Source organism: Haliaeetus albicilla, chromosome 1 (genome assembly GCF_947461875.1).
Source record: "Haliaeetus albicilla chromosome 1, bHalAlb1.1, whole genome shotgun sequence".
Taxonomy (NCBI): domain Eukaryota; kingdom Metazoa; phylum Chordata; class Aves; order Accipitriformes; family Accipitridae; genus Haliaeetus; species Haliaeetus albicilla.
Window position 1 is genome coordinate 56,568,199 of NC_091483.1, and position 15,516 is coordinate 56,583,714.

The 15,516-nt window shown below is 37.5% G+C and overlaps 1 protein-coding gene across 1 annotated transcript in view; it reads left to right on the top strand.

Annotated features, from left to right (window-relative positions):
- Positions 1-15,516, top strand: part of GABRA4 (gamma-aminobutyric acid type A receptor subunit alpha4) — a 42,908-nt gene that overhangs the window by 7,035 nt on the left and 20,357 nt on the right. Inside the window, exons 3-8 of the mRNA XM_069790786.1 lie at positions 2,985-3,052; positions 5,552-5,772; positions 5,875-5,957; positions 7,730-7,873; positions 9,265-9,417; positions 12,739-12,998. Coding sequence (XP_069646887.1) covers positions 2,985-3,052; positions 5,552-5,772; positions 5,875-5,957; positions 7,730-7,873; positions 9,265-9,417; positions 12,739-12,998 — 929 coding nt within the window. The remainder of the gene's footprint in view (positions 1-2,984; positions 3,053-5,551; positions 5,773-5,874; positions 5,958-7,729; positions 7,874-9,264; positions 9,418-12,738; positions 12,999-15,516) is intronic.

Here is a 15,516-nt window from a genome sequence, read left to right on the forward strand (position 1 = left end):
GCATTGGATGTGCTAGAAAATCCAAGATTTGGCCTCGGCAGTTGTGCACTGACAGTGTAGGTGGAAGACGTGGAGCACGACGGGGCTGCAATTGGAGAAAAAGCATTAGGGAGATAATCAGCTTCACTGTCCCTTGCTGCTGTCTTCACTCCTACCAAACATGTTACTGTTTGACCAAAATTTTGGATGCAAAGCAAGGATTTGTGCATCAGTACTAGCTGGAAAACTGTTATGATGCCTCAAATATTTCTCGGTCCTCATTCATCTGCCATTTTCTAGTGGCCTAAAATGTGATTTTAACATTTGTTTTGTCACTGTACTGCCATCATGTCAGGCATGCAACCAAAAGTAAACTTTAATTTCAACCTTATTTTGTGGCTTTGTTATTGCCTGCTTCCTTCTTTCTCATGGGTCCTACTAATAAATAAAGGTTTGAGAGCAGAATAACAGTTACTAAAGAGTGAACTCAAGCGTAGTTTTGGTCCTGTGCTGTTGCCACAGGATTTCTAATAGCATTAAGTCATAGGCTTGCTGATTTGGAGATTAGCTTCTTGGTCTTAGCTCTCTCCTTCTTTCTGAGAAACTCCAAAAAATAAACTTGCAAAAAGCCTCTGAATGCTTAGTGCCCATGAAGCTGTAATCGTTTAATAAAACAAAAGAAATCAATGCCAGAGGAGAAGCAACTCATGCCTGTGGGAAAAATCTGTCCCTTTGCTCAGTTTGATATGATTATAAAATTACAGTGTTCTGTGAGCTAAAGAAAAGCAGATATCGCCAGAGGAAAGCAGTTAAAGGTTTGGGGTTTTTTTTGAGGAATATTCCTGTTTAGTTTCTTAGAATTAACAAATAAAGCAGTTCCTGAAAGAGATTCAGGAACTGAGTGCGATATTCAGTATTCTCTTATTATTGAGTAACAATGACTAATTCCTCCATTTTCTTATTAGAGTTACGTAGGAAAATGACTTTTTCATTCTATAGAACTTTGATTTCAGAAACATTTCAAGTTCAGGTGAAATAAATATTTAATTTAACTGGGGTTGGTTTAAATATATATACTTATGTGATTATGGGAGGTCACATACGATTGGATCTCTTCTATTTCTACATATAAGTAAGATTGGGCTTTTCTCCCCTATTTTCTAGTGCCCCAGATGAATGTCTTCACTTTCAGTATCTTGACAGCTCTATTATGAGTTCTTCCAATCTCTTGCAGCTTTTCTGCTCTCCAGAAATAATTATATTCAGGAAATGTCATTGGACTACTTTGTCAGTAAAATGAGTAGTCTAACGACTCATGGATTTCCCTGACCTAATGAACACTTTGTTATTTGTAGAAAGGGGAGCAGCTTCCGTTTGACATATTAGGAGAGCAACCCATTGCAAAACAAACAGTATGGTATGAAAGTGTGTTATCTGGAGCTTGGGAGTTTCTTAAAACCTCTTCAAGACAGACATGCCAAACTATCCAACTTTCCAGGGACTGCTGAACTACCAACTGTTGTAGGGTGAATTTTCTTTAGATTTTATCTTGAAAAAATATCCTTCTGTGAAACTGTTAACTGCCAGCAAAGTTGGTTTTTTTGACATTTAGCTGAAAAATTCTTAGCTGTTCTTCTCTACATAACTTGCAAACTGTTTAGTGAAATAATTTTACATGGTTTTATTTTACTTTTTGTTCACAGTTTGACACTTGTTATAGGTGCAAGAAGTATAGGTTCCCTGTTTTCTAGTTGCTTACTTATTTTTCTCCTTTTAACATTTGATTCAAAGTGACATCTGTGAACAGTCTTTTTTTTTTTAATATTTTTTTTTCTTTCCAAGAGGGACATATTCTTCTGCTGCTAACAGTCTTAAGTCTTTCCTCCTTTCATTTTTAGATTGCAAATACTATGATAAAGCCTGAATTAACAGACTCGAGCCACTTACCACCTTTAGAAATTTGAGTTGTAGGGGTTTAGAAACTGTGGTTGTGGATTTTAGTTCATACTACTACTTTTTTTTAAACATATACTGTTTGGTAAGACCATTAGTAGATTTTTTTTTAAATTTTTTTTTTTTTTTTTAGTTTATGATGTGAGTTAATTGCCTGAACTAAACTGTTGGCTAATGCTTTGATCACAGAATCATCATAATAGTTGGTAATGATTAGCAGCTTTCTAGCCTTTTACATTGGGTACAGACCTAAATCCCAGTGAAATTAGTTATTGCATGTGTTCTTTAGTTTAAGGGGAACTGTGGAGTGTACTGCAAAGTGACTGCCCATTTGAAATTTCAAGTGTTTTGTCCTGTAGTAAAGAAAATGATATGTTAAAATGAAACTGCTTTCTCTGATAGTTACTATGCCGTACCCAGCTGCGAGAGTTCAAGATCTCTGCTTGGTGCGCTGTTTTTAACAGTGCCCAAAGTATCACTAGTTCCTTCAAGACAGGCTTTGTAGTAGCATGTGGACCTAGGTTCAGACCTTCAAAAATGCTTAGATATCCAACTTTTATTTTGACTGTTAGTATTAAAGCACTTAAGTACATCTCAGGGTATGGATGCAGTTCTTGATCCTGTAGTACAAAATTGCCCAGTGCATGGCATGCTAATATGTGTAGTCCAGTTATTACCAGCAGGACCGAATGTTAGTAATAAATGCCTTGGGGAATGTGGATTTCCTGAATTCAGTGCTTGTTGTTAATTAGTGTGGTGTTTTCAGTGAGCCTTTTAAGTTTTTGGCATTTGTTTTCTTACCCGTTGAGTCAACATTGGTTTTCTGAATGGGGATTTGCATGGAAATGCTGCTTTTGATTTACTAATGTGGTAAAGGTAATTGAGCAGTGCTTGTTATTAGAGACTTATCTGAAATGACCTGTGTTTGCATTTTGCTCTTGCTCATCCACAGAACCCTCAAAGCGGTAACTGTTCACACGCCAGGATCTTTTATGGGAATTGTTGACCTGCAAAATTCAAATTTTCTTGCTCACTTCCTTTTCATACATTAGGTCCTGTTACTGAAGTCAAAACAGATATATATGTCACCAGTTTTGGACCTGTTTCTGATGTAGAAATGGTATGTATTTCTGGGATTAAAATGCCATTTCCTGGTTCTGAGAAACCATTAACTGAAGTAAGGAGTGGATGCTTCATCTGTACTGTTCTGTCAATCATGCAAAGTAGGAAAGATTAGTAACAGCTTAATTTACAGGTTATAATTAGATACATCAGGCCTGATTCTGGTCGCACTTTCACTGGGTTTTGGCTGGCTTAAGGAATTCACTTCGTAGGATTTAAGACAGACTTTCACGTTATAGAGGCAGAATCTGGCCTTGTGGGGGGTGCCTAAGTCAGCTTACTGTGAGGAGGACATGTAATATCTTTGAAATTGCTTTTCCTTTCTGAAACCTGTGTTATTCTCAGGTGAATAATAATGACATCATTTCACAAATACTTGTTGACATTTTCATTTCAGATGAATGCCCTTTGCTGATCTTTGTGCCCCTTTTAGCATCACATTTCACTGAATGTTTGACTGATGAGTTTTCATAAATGTCTGCAGAAACTGAACGTCAAAGTGACATGCATGAAATAGTCACAGAAGAGATACGTTACAGTTGCACGTACTGTTATTTGTGCCTGAATGGCATCTGCATTCATTTGAGGTCAAATCCGGCAAAACTCTCATCAACTTCTATAATCCAGTGGTATACACGTAAATCAACAACAGTTTCTCTTTTTATAAAATATCTAAGAAATGCTATGGAAGTAACACAGCCGTATGTGCTGCACTGAACTTCTTTAAGAGAAAGGCCGTTTCAGGGCAGTGACTTTCTTCCCATACAGTGTCATTGTGCACTTTGTGGTGCACCTGATTTAGTTCTTTCATGTGATAGCAAGATACTTTTTCAAGGGCTACATCTGTGACAGCAGTCTCATGTTGAAATGCATCTTACCCCTTCAATGCTTGTCATGTACAGTATGATGCTGTTCAGTGCGACAAGGGGTACAAGAATCTGGTCCCAAGGAAATCTAGTAATGTGTGCCTCAAATCTAAAAAGAGGGCTGCATGGCATCTCTCGGGTTTCACTGAAGCATTCGACATGGTGCCACATGGGAAATTATTAGTTATACTGCAGAAGGCAGGAGTGAGAACATGGACTGAAGGTAGGTAAGGAACTGGCAAAAGGAGAGTTTACATTAGGTGTTTCCCCTTTCATCATTAGGGATTAGTTAGGAGGCTATTCAGGGATCCAGGAATTGTTTTTGGAATAATTTTTAGTTAATGTATCCATTAGTGACTCAATGTAATCTGAATGTGGCTGCACTCATAAAACTCGCTGAAACAGCAAAGTGTGATACAGTCTCAGTACAGGGGATGATCGGAATGTCTTTTTAGAGCTGGGTTACTTTGGTACCCAGTGTAATGAAAATGGTTGAAATCTTGTATTACAAAATCTGTCATGTAGAAGCTAGTAACAGAAACTGCTACTTATGAGCTATGAAGTTACCAGCAGGAAATGACACTAGAAAAGCGACTTTTCATAAATTAACTATAAACCACAGTGGAGGATGCAGCCATGGAGAAGATGACAGATATAATTCTAAGATGCATTACACTAGTAGACATGCCTCCTTGCCAATGTGAATAGATATGGCCATACAAGTAGTTTCAATGGTAACATTATGCAGAAGAGTTTGAAATACAATGAGAAAACATTGTTTGGCTTAACAACAAAATCACAGCCATCAGAGTGGTTCCAAAGAATGTTTATCAATGTGGTGATAGGTGCTCATTTATATATATGTGAATTATATAAAAGCACTTAAAGCTTTCTATGACCATTTTCAATTCCATGTGATGCTTTTTTTGTGAAATGCTTTAGCTTCCTGAGATCAGAAATGCATTCCTTCATCCATTCATTCACATATGATTTCTCATGATGTGCCTGTGTCTGCAGTTCTGCAGTTGTTGTTTGCATGTTTTCTTTGAAGCATCTGAATGGCTTTTCTGAGGAAGTTAATGGGATGGTTACGTAGTTTAAGAACAAATATGTATATATGCAAGTCTATATGTAATTCATTATCCATGTTTTGTGGGCATGGCAAAGAAAATATTTAGCTTTCCTCAGTTAAAAGCTTATTTTCCATGAGTTGAAATTAAATTTTCTTTCCTAAATTTGTAGTGGAAGTAATCGTTTGTCCTGGTATTTTTAATTTAGCCAGCAGCAGAAAATCCATGGATATCTTTTCTGTAAAAATCTCTTGACACTTACTGTCAGAGATCATTTTGTTTCCAGTTATATGCTTGACTACAAATTCAGTTGCCTGCTTCCTGCAACCTAATTAGATTAATTATTCCATAATGATTAAATATGTGTAGCAATTTATTGATATGACTAATGTGGGAAATTAAGCTATTAAGAAGTACACAACACTTTAATTGGTGGAAATACATTTGTGTAGTGGACTTAGCGTTTTCTTTACTACTGATTTCTTTGTTCCTGAGGGATTTCTTATTTTACAGGAAACACACATGCAAATGTGATTTTTGTTTTTCTGCAATTTAATACAGGAATATACAATGGATGTCTTCTTCCGTCAGACATGGGTAGACAAAAGATTAAAATATGATGGCCCTATTGAAATTTTAAGACTTAACAACTTGATGGTTTCGAAGGTGTGGACTCCTGACACTTTCTTCAGGAATGGGAAAAAGTCTGTTGCACATAATATGACAGCCCCAAATAAGCTCTTCAGAATAATGAGAAATGGCACCATCCTGTACACAATGAGGTATCTAACGTGTTTGTTTGGCTTCTTACAATTACTGTATGCAAAAGTTATACTGCCTAGACAAAATGGCAACCAGAGACTATTTAATTTGTTCCATTATAGGCTTACAATAAGTGCAGAGTGTCCCATGAGATTAGTGGATTTTCCCATGGATGGTCATGCTTGTCCTCTCAAATTTGGGAGTTGTAAGTTGCAATTATGAAATTTCTTGTAACTACAGAATTTAAATAGTAGAAGTAGATTTTTAGCAGTTACTAAACTTTCTGAATATTAGTCTTGATACACAATCCTTATGCAGACAAAACTCCTGTTAAGTTCCTTGGGAATTTTATTTAGGGCCTCAAAAATTAAACCCAGGTAGAGATTTGAAAAGCAGGCAGTGATTCAGCTATTATATTAAACCCCACTATTCTGGCTACACAGTTGCTTGAAATACGTAGTTTTTCTTGGTTCTTAGGGAGGAATTGGATACTCAGTGAAGTGAGAGATTCTCTGTAGAAGACAAAGAGGTTGGGATCCATCTCAGCTTACAACAGCCAGGTAAAAGGCACTTAGGGAAGCAGGTTATTTGACTTTCTGTATACTTGGTGGAGGCACATTGACATCCTAAGATGTGTAGGTTATGTGCAGAGATTTGACCTTTAGTTGTATTTGTCTGTCTCCTGGCCTATAATGGGAGTCTGCATGGCAAGTTTAGACTAGATAAATAATTTTTAGACTGGTGAGAGGAATCTTAGTTCAGATGACTTCCCTTTTCTGCTTTGAAGTCAGACATAGATTTTTGGATAATCTCCAAACTTTGGCTAGAAAGAACATTTTGGGACATACTGCGTAACAACTGAGGGAGGTAGTTAGGATTCCCTGATTTGAATCCACAGCAGAGACCTCCGAGACCACCTGGGGATGGTTGGTGCACTCCATTAACTATCTTGTCACTCTTCTAAGCCTCCTTGGTCACTGACTTCTCTGCTTTATACTCCACTGTAGTCAGTGGTTGGACATTAATCTGTTTTCCTTGACCCCAGAGCTCTGAAGTTAGAAATGACACTCTGGACACTCCTCAGTCTTTCCTTAGCATAAATTTAGCTTATTCAGTTGGGTAGTCAACCAAAAGGGGGATATTAAAGACGCTGCTCTGATAAGGTTTTTCATCCCTGTTATGGTGAGACTGGAGAACAGATGCTGCCAAATTTGGCTTTGGTATCAGCGATACAATAGGGGAGCTTCAATAGTGGGGGCTTCTCCACTGGCATAATTCTTCAGGAGGAATCACCAGCCAGCAGAAATTGTGCTTGACTCTGATCTGATCTTTTCCTCAGTGAAACTTGAAATAAGATGTAGCCATTTCCAATGCAAGACTGATTTAATTTAATTTTAACAGGAGTTTGGGCTGTGTAGGGATTGAATGCTAGCCCTAAGTTATATCTTTTGTATTAAATGTGAAACATTTCTTTGGGTGTGCTTATTTTTGGGCTATTGTGAGTTTTTTACTGACTTCTGGTTTCTGGCAAATATTTTAAACACAAGTTTAAAATATTATAGTTTTTAGTATAATAATTCTTTTCTGTAAAGAAATGTGCACCCAGTCTCCAAAATGTGTCCTCCTTATACATGCTCTTTTTTTATATAGTAGTATACTTTAATGATAAAATTTTAGATAGAAATTTCTAAAATAATTTAAAGATAAACTTTACATGCCCAATAAGGGCTGATCCAGAAAGAACTCGTGTTTAGACTTCACATTCAAATGTGAATTTGTGTGTGACACTTGACATATGACCTTAGCTGCTATTTATTCTCCTGTGAGGGTGGTTTTGGGGGGTAACTTAACATGAAAGGTATCTTCTAAAGTTGTTAGTGTGAGTCTTGCCATTTGGTTTCAGTAAGTTTGCATTGGGCTCGTAAGTAAGGTGTGAGAAGAAGTTTCCTATTTATGCAAACTGATGCTGTGTTGTAGATGCTTATCCAAAGAGTGAAATGATTTATACCTGGACAAAAGGACCCGAGAAGTCAGTGGAAGTTCCTGAGGAGTCTTCCAGTTTAGTTCAGTATGACCTGCTTGGGCATACGGTATCCACTGAAACCATTAAATCTATTACAGGTAGGAATCTCGTCAATAAAAATCAACTTGAGGTAAAACTAACCCTGTAACATTGCCTGAGGCTTTTTTCTTTCCTTCCTGTAAGGTGTTCTACTGAATGTCCTAGGGCATATATGAAGCACTGAAAGCATAAATCTGAATTAGGTTTCTGTCCTTCAGATTTACATTTGCAGATTCATTACAGTAGATTGTGACGGTCTTTCAGAAAGCTAGAATGAGATCATTACTCTGAGGGACAAAATGAGCATTTAATCACTGCTTAAAATGCAGTTTGAAGAGTCAAGAGGATGCCTGGGTGAGGAAGTAATTTCTCAGCACTGTATCCACATTATGTGCAAAAGACTTCCTTTGTTTGGTGATGCAAACAGCTCGGGATAGAAGTACAGCATACAGAATGGGTTATTAAAGCCATAAAAACCCTCTAGTCAGATAAGGATAGGCACAAATGCATTAGTCACAATAGATACTTCTGCTGATTTGTGTTGTAAGAAATAAGGCAAATGGCAACTACAGGCATCCGAAATGAGTGAAGTATCACTGATGAGCAGTATGGATACAAGCATACTCCCAAAATATTTTTAAAATTTGGAATAATTTTCTAAGCATCAGCAAGTTTGGGTGTTGCGAGATGGTCAAAATGAAACAGATAAAGTAAATGTATTTGATGTATTGCTCTACGGATATTTTTCTCAAAGATAAAATTGTTTTGCAATACACTAGAAATTCACTTCTCAGCATATTATTATGAGTTAACAACAGAATTTCCTTACTGTCCCCAAAATGCTCATTCTGTAGTGCTTTATTTAGACAGTTTATTCCATTAATGGTAAAACTGCCATTTTTTTGTTTGTTTGTTTGATATGAATGATAACATTTTAGAAAAACTTAACAGTATTTTTAATTCTTGTCAATGATTTTTGCATTTGTTTCATTATCATAGTGGTGCTGACGTATAAACCTAGTAAAAAGCTGAGATGCTTCCATAACATTTAGTGTGCATCATTGTTATTATTGTTTTATTTGGCAGGTAGGTACCACAATGTTATGGATACTATAGGTAGCTAAATAGCTTGTGTCTTGGGACTCTTTTCTTCAACAGCTGCCAAAAGAATTTTAAAAATCATGCTTATACTTTAAAATGTAATCCAGTATTAGTTGTACATTTATAGTATTTTTGATTCCAGCTTCTGAATGGCACTGTAAGGACCTATTACTTCCAGGGTTTTTTGTTTAAAACTTTCATTCATTCTTGTGTCTAAGGAACATATAATTCTGTACATGTTAAGTGGAATGAATAACATCATCTTAAACAATCCTAGCTGATAGTCTGAAACAGTTATTCTGCAACACAAATTTTATGCACAGTCAGAAATTTTTTTTTTTTTTTTTAGGCGAATATATTGTTATGACAGTTTACTTCCACCTCAGACGGAAAATGGGTTATTTTATGATTCAGACCTATATCCCCTGCATTATGACTGTGATCCTTTCTCAAGTTTCATTTTGGATAAATAAGGAATCTGTTCCAGCTAGAACTGTATTTGGTAATTATTTCTTTTTTTGCTTTTTCTCATACTTCCTCTTTTAATGACTTTCACTAGAATAGGCCTTTTTAGTGCATTGGGGTATACTGCCTCCATACTAGTGTAGAAACAAGGGAATGATGTAAATTCAGAGGAATTTTTGCTGTCGATGTATGAAGAATATTGTTATGTGAATCCTTGGAATCTGAAGAGAGACTTGGAATATATAACCTGAAGGGTGGCATGGTTGCCTGTGGCAAATGGGTGTGCATCTCTGGGGATTCTACCTGCTTGGGGGAGCAAACTGGGAAGACCTGGCCCTAAGTAATACAGTCAAGTCTTTAGTCTACATCCAGAGCAGTTTTATCCTCCAGTGGACAGTAGTGTAATTACTTGAACTCACACTTTTTTACAATAATTTGATTGGGAGTGTGTGAGATGTACAGATGTCTTCTTATGAGATATCTGTGTCATCAGTGGAAGCTTGCTGTGAGCTGTTACTGTAATTTCATGTTTAGTGCTTTTCTCTCCTTTCTGCCATTGTCATTATGAAAATGAATTAAAAACCCAAAGTGATCGCAAGATATTAAAATTGCCCTCACCAAAATACAGCTTGAATGAAATGCTTCAGTGAACTCTGAAAATAAAAAACAAAAAAGCTTCTATGGACGACAAAGCATAAGGAAATTAAATGGAAATATGATTCCTAACAAAGAAGTAGGATAAAAACATTTTTAAAAGCAGTCTTTACAGAGCAATGTCTTGACTTTATAATGTACTGTAGTCTAAAGCAGGACTAATTAGGAAGAGAATGTTCTACAAAAAGCCTTTCTATAGATAGATAGCTGCTGGCAAGAGTGATAGGAATTAATGTTTCTACGTGACAGCCCATTTGAACATGTGAGTGGAGCCAGAACGCTGTTTAATATCACAAATTAGACAAGGTTAATGATTAGTTATAGGAGAAACAAGCTGTAAACCTAAGAACCCCACTAGCTCTCAACTCAAGTGTTATATTAGGCAAACTAGTATATCACTTCAGATGTCTTTGCAGTGATGTTGAATAATGGTACTTTTTGTGAAGGGAGTATTGCCATGAACTGGAAAGGTAGAATCTGTATTTACAGACAAAATATGATAGTTGAAAATGTACAGAATATAGAGCAATAGATGTAATATGTGTCATTATATCCATATGTGAAACTGAAAACAAATAATAAAGTTTGGACATCCACTAAGTTACAGATAAGTCTCTTGAATGCCTTTGAAAGCAAATGGCTTAAAGTATGGCTAAAAGTATCTTTTTAGTTTTCTTGCAAATTCCAACAGGAATCCTGTTTTCTAAAGTTTTTCTTAAAAGAAGATAGAAATGTTGCAGGCAAGAGATAGGAATAAAGCCAGAATACCCACTATGGTACCAGCTTTCTAGAGGAACTGTCAGAAGAGGCTAACCAAAAGATCTTTCCATTGGACACTGCATGATTAGGGAGAACTTGGCAAAGGATGCCAAGGAACAAACAGAGGAAGGATGCACAATGAACAAAGGTACATGAGGTTGTGATTTCTGCAGTCAGACCTTCAGACACCTGAACCTGGTGATTGTGGCAGATTGGTGTTTCTTAGAGGAAAGAAGCAGTAATATTAAAACAGGTTTTAAACACTAATTTTTATATTAAAATACTCAATATATTTTTATATGGTTATGTGCATTTCTAATCAGAAGCTTGCAAGTATTTAGCTCTTGATAATTACAGTACCTGTGTGTATATATTTTTTACCAGAACTTAATTCCCTACCCTGTAAATCCCTGTGGCAGGTATCCAAAGGCAGTTGCAGTGGCAACTGCAAGTCTCCCAGAAGAATGATTTAATAGGGGGAAATCTGTTAAAGACTATGGCAGTAGACTATAATACTGTCACAGCCTCCTCCTTGTGTTTTGGGAATGGTTGGTCATTCAATTCACTTCATCCTATTCTTACATCTATTAAACAAATGTCTTTAGAAGGACAATTCAGACAAACTATTTGCTTGAAGTGAGCAGAGCTAGAATCAGGAAGGATAGGGCTAAGCAGGGATGGGTTTCTTCCAGGAAAAAAATAACTTTCCATAATTTTTTTTTTCTCAGACTTAAACATTTTCAGTGGTGTGTTTTTTCAACACCTTCCCACTGAAGAAGGTTTTGTGAGCTTGCATCTGTGTTTTTATCCTGCTGAGTTTGCTCTGAGATATTGTTTGTGCTTGCATGAACTTGCTATTACTCTTTTTTCCTTTTTTTTCTCCTTCAATAGGAAGGACTGGTTTCATTGTGTCCAGTTCTCTGTATGGCAGTGTCTAGGTGAAGCTTTTTCATATCAGATTGCCCAGATGGAGTACCACCATTTAGGCAATAGGGCACGTGAGGATCCTGTTGAAAAACATGCTCTTTATTATTTTGAATTCTTCTGACCATGAGCATTTCATCTTGAATTGAAATGGGTACAGTGTTCTCTTCATAAGAATAAAGACATGTCCATTTGTAGTCAGTCTTCCTTGAGGTTTTCATGGTAGGACTTATGCGGTGTTCACTATATACTTTGTATGATATGGGATATTTTGGATGAAAAAGGAAAAAAAGACCCCATACCTTGGTTTTATACAGCATGTACTTGCATTTGAAGTATTACCATGAAGTGGTCATATTTGAGTTCAGTGTTCATGCTTGTACACTTTAATTAAAAAGTTGTTCTTTCAGAAGATGAAATTCTAATTAAATTTCATCGATTGACTAGTAGCAGAAGGGTTTAAAAGGTAAGGTGATGGTTTCTTAATTAACAGAGTTGTTAACATAATATTCTAGTTTTCCTTAGCACCAAAATAATTTGCCATGACTTAACAGCACCTGCATCATGAGTGGGATCAGAAGAATGGATGCAGACTAATAGGCGGTATTCTGAACCCATTACAGGAAAAATCATGTTTTTGTTGCAGTCTGAGGAGCACTCCCCTATTTAACAACTTAAATTATGTTCAAATGTTTAGAAAGCAACTTGTTGTAGGAAATTCTACTGAACTTTACATGAAAAAAATATGAAATTAAGGCTTCAGTGTTTTCTTCATGTGAACTCTAGATCATCTGCTGAAGTCATGGCTTTCCATGCCTCCTTTAAAAACTGGTTAACTGTTTTGTGTGCATAGCTGCTTATAGATACATGATGGTTGCAATGACTTAAATCTAACGCACTATTCACAAGTAGCAGAGAAAGACTCTTAAGTGATTTAAAATTCTTTGTTTGAAGCTGCTTGCCTCTATTCTCACTTTGTTTTACTCTGATTCAGCAGTGCTTTTGCTTTATTTCTTTGAAGGAATAACAACAGTGTTGACAATGACGACACTGAGCATCAGTGCAAGACATTCACTGCCAAAAGTATCCTATGCTACTGCCATGGACTGGTTCATAGCGGTCTGCTTTGCCTTTGTGTTCTCTGCTCTTATTGAGTTTGCTGCTGTCAACTATTTTACTAATATTCAAATGGAAAAAGCCAAAAGGAAGACAGTAAAATCACTTCTTGAATTTCCAGTTGCTCCAGTACAAAGAGAAAGAAGTACAGAAGAGACAGTCATGGTACGTTTTCAGCTTATACAAACATTTTCTGTCTTTTTGGTGGTGTTTCTTGGTAAAAACGGGCCTTTAACTTCCTCCCAGGTTCCCTCTGAGCTAATGATGCAGTATAAGTCAGCCTAATGGAAGGCTAATGCTACACTATATTCAGTGATAAAACCCTGTAAAATATGATTTAATTCTTGCATTATTGGATTAACTCGGGGGAGAGGAGGAGGTTGCGTCCATCCATACCTGCAGTCTCTTCTATATTTAGCTGTGTGTTGTTGGAAGTCAGATAGGATGGGTACCTTTAGGAAACTTTTTTTCCCTTTGCGCATTGATTCTGGCTGGACTGATTATACAGACCAACATATTACAGATTATAAGGGCAGCATGTTATCTTATGTGGCTAACGTCTTTAATGTGGCTACTGTCTTCTTGGGGGGTAATCCCAAGCACAAATACAGCCTGGGCAATGAGTGGATTGAGAGCATCCCTGCGGAGAAGGACTTGGGGGTGTTAGTGGATGAAAAACTGTGTATGACCCAGCAATGTGCACTCACAGCCCAGAAAGCCAATTGCATTCTGCGCTGCATCAAAAGAAGTGTGACCAGCAGGTCGAGGGAGGCGATTCTCCCCCTCTACTCTGCTCTGGTGAGACCCCACCTGGAGCACTGTGTCCAGCTCTGGAGCCCCCAACATAAGAAGGACATGGACCTGTTGGAGTGGGTCCAGAGCAGGGCCACGAAGATGATCAGAGGGCTGGAGCACCTTCTCCTATGAGGAGAGGCTGAGAGAGTTGGGGTTGTTCAGTCTGGAGAAGAGAACGCTCTGGGGAAACCTTATTGCAGCCTTTCAGTACCCAAAGGGGGCCTACAGTAGAGATGGGGAGGGACTTTTTACAAGGGCATGTGATGATAGGATGAGGAGTAATAGTTTTAAACTGTAAGAGGGTAGATTTAGATTAGATATTAGGAAAAAATTCTTTACTGTGAGGGTGGTGAAGCTCTGGCACAGGTTGCCCAGAGAGGTTGTGGATGCCCCATCCCTGGAAGTGTTCAAGGCCAGGTTGGATGGGGCTTTGAGCAACCTGGTCTAGTGGAAGGTGTCCCTGCCCATGGCGGGGGGTTGGAACTAGATGACCTTTAAGGTTCCTTCCAACCCAAACTATTCTATGATTCTATGAGTACAGCCTTAGACACAAAGTGAGAAATGGCCAGTGAACTAGATGAGCTTTAAGGTCCTCTCCAACCCAAACCATTCTATGAATAAAAATAAGCTAAAGCATTGCAGTTGCACCTTGGAGAACTTCCCTAGACATCACAGTTCTCCTTTCATTGCATGTATTGCCTATTCAGAGTTTTCTTTCTTATTCAGTTACAATTTTGTTTTTTTTTAATGAATGTTGGATGGATCCTTTGTGTCCACCATAGATTTAATTTTTGTGCAATTTGCGTATCTTTGCACAGGAGCTCACCTCAACTCCTGAAAAGGTTTTGGGGTTCTGTTTAACAAAATGCTTTCCAGCTTTTATAGTGCTTTGGATTAAGTGTGACTTGTGTGGTAGCTATCTTAGCATGCAGACCAGTTAATAAATGCTTGATCTCATTTCTAGTTGAGCTCACCGGTAATTCTCCTTTCTTCCCTTTTTCCATTCCTATATGCTTACTCTCTGCTGCATCACTCCTTCTATTCATGAGACACCTAGCCAACAAAGTCATTACAGCACTTGCACCAGCCAAGCGGTAGGCTAGTAATTCCCAGCCATGGCTGACTCTTGGCAGCACCACTCAAGAAGTAAGATGCTGACAGTAGCATTGTAATTTACTCTTCCTGTCAGGCTGACTTTGTAATTTCCTTTGGCTGAGCCATGATTCAAGAACTGCTGTTTTAGACTAACTCTTGGTAATTTTGTCTTCTGTCTCTTTTCACATCTCATTTGTCTCCTTCCCTATTCATCTGCTTGTTTTTGCCTTCCCACCCCTTCCATTTGCTATTGCTGCTCAGCTGCTGTCCACCCACTTCCATTTTTCTTCCTCTTCTTTGCTCTCCTACTGTAGATCATTACGGTTTTCAATCTTCTGGCTGTGTTGTTCTGTTAGCTTCCATTTCTGCTTAAAAGGATAGATGTGCTCCTGAAGAGTTTGTTACTTGTCACTCCGTTGGCTGCTAGTAAGAGGCGGGAACAAGAAAAAGTATGTTTATAGTAGTGTGTAGTTCGCCTTGTACATAGAAGTATTAGTGCTGTTAGTTTATGCTAAGCTTCTTGATTGTACAGCATGCAGTTTAGTATAATATCTCGGGTACTCCTGAGGAGTGTTAGTAAATACTGCTTTTGGTGATAGGTTTTACTTGGATCCATAGGAAAATAAATTACATAAGAACAGTTTCATCCTAGGTTTTTCTGTAAGGTTTGATTAAAACAAGAGGAAAAATAGTAGTTTTCTCAGGTAGCAATGATGGAGTCTTAATAAAACTGTTTTGATTCATGGTCAGAATTGGTGTAAGTCAGTCTTGTATCATGCTTAGCCATTTACAC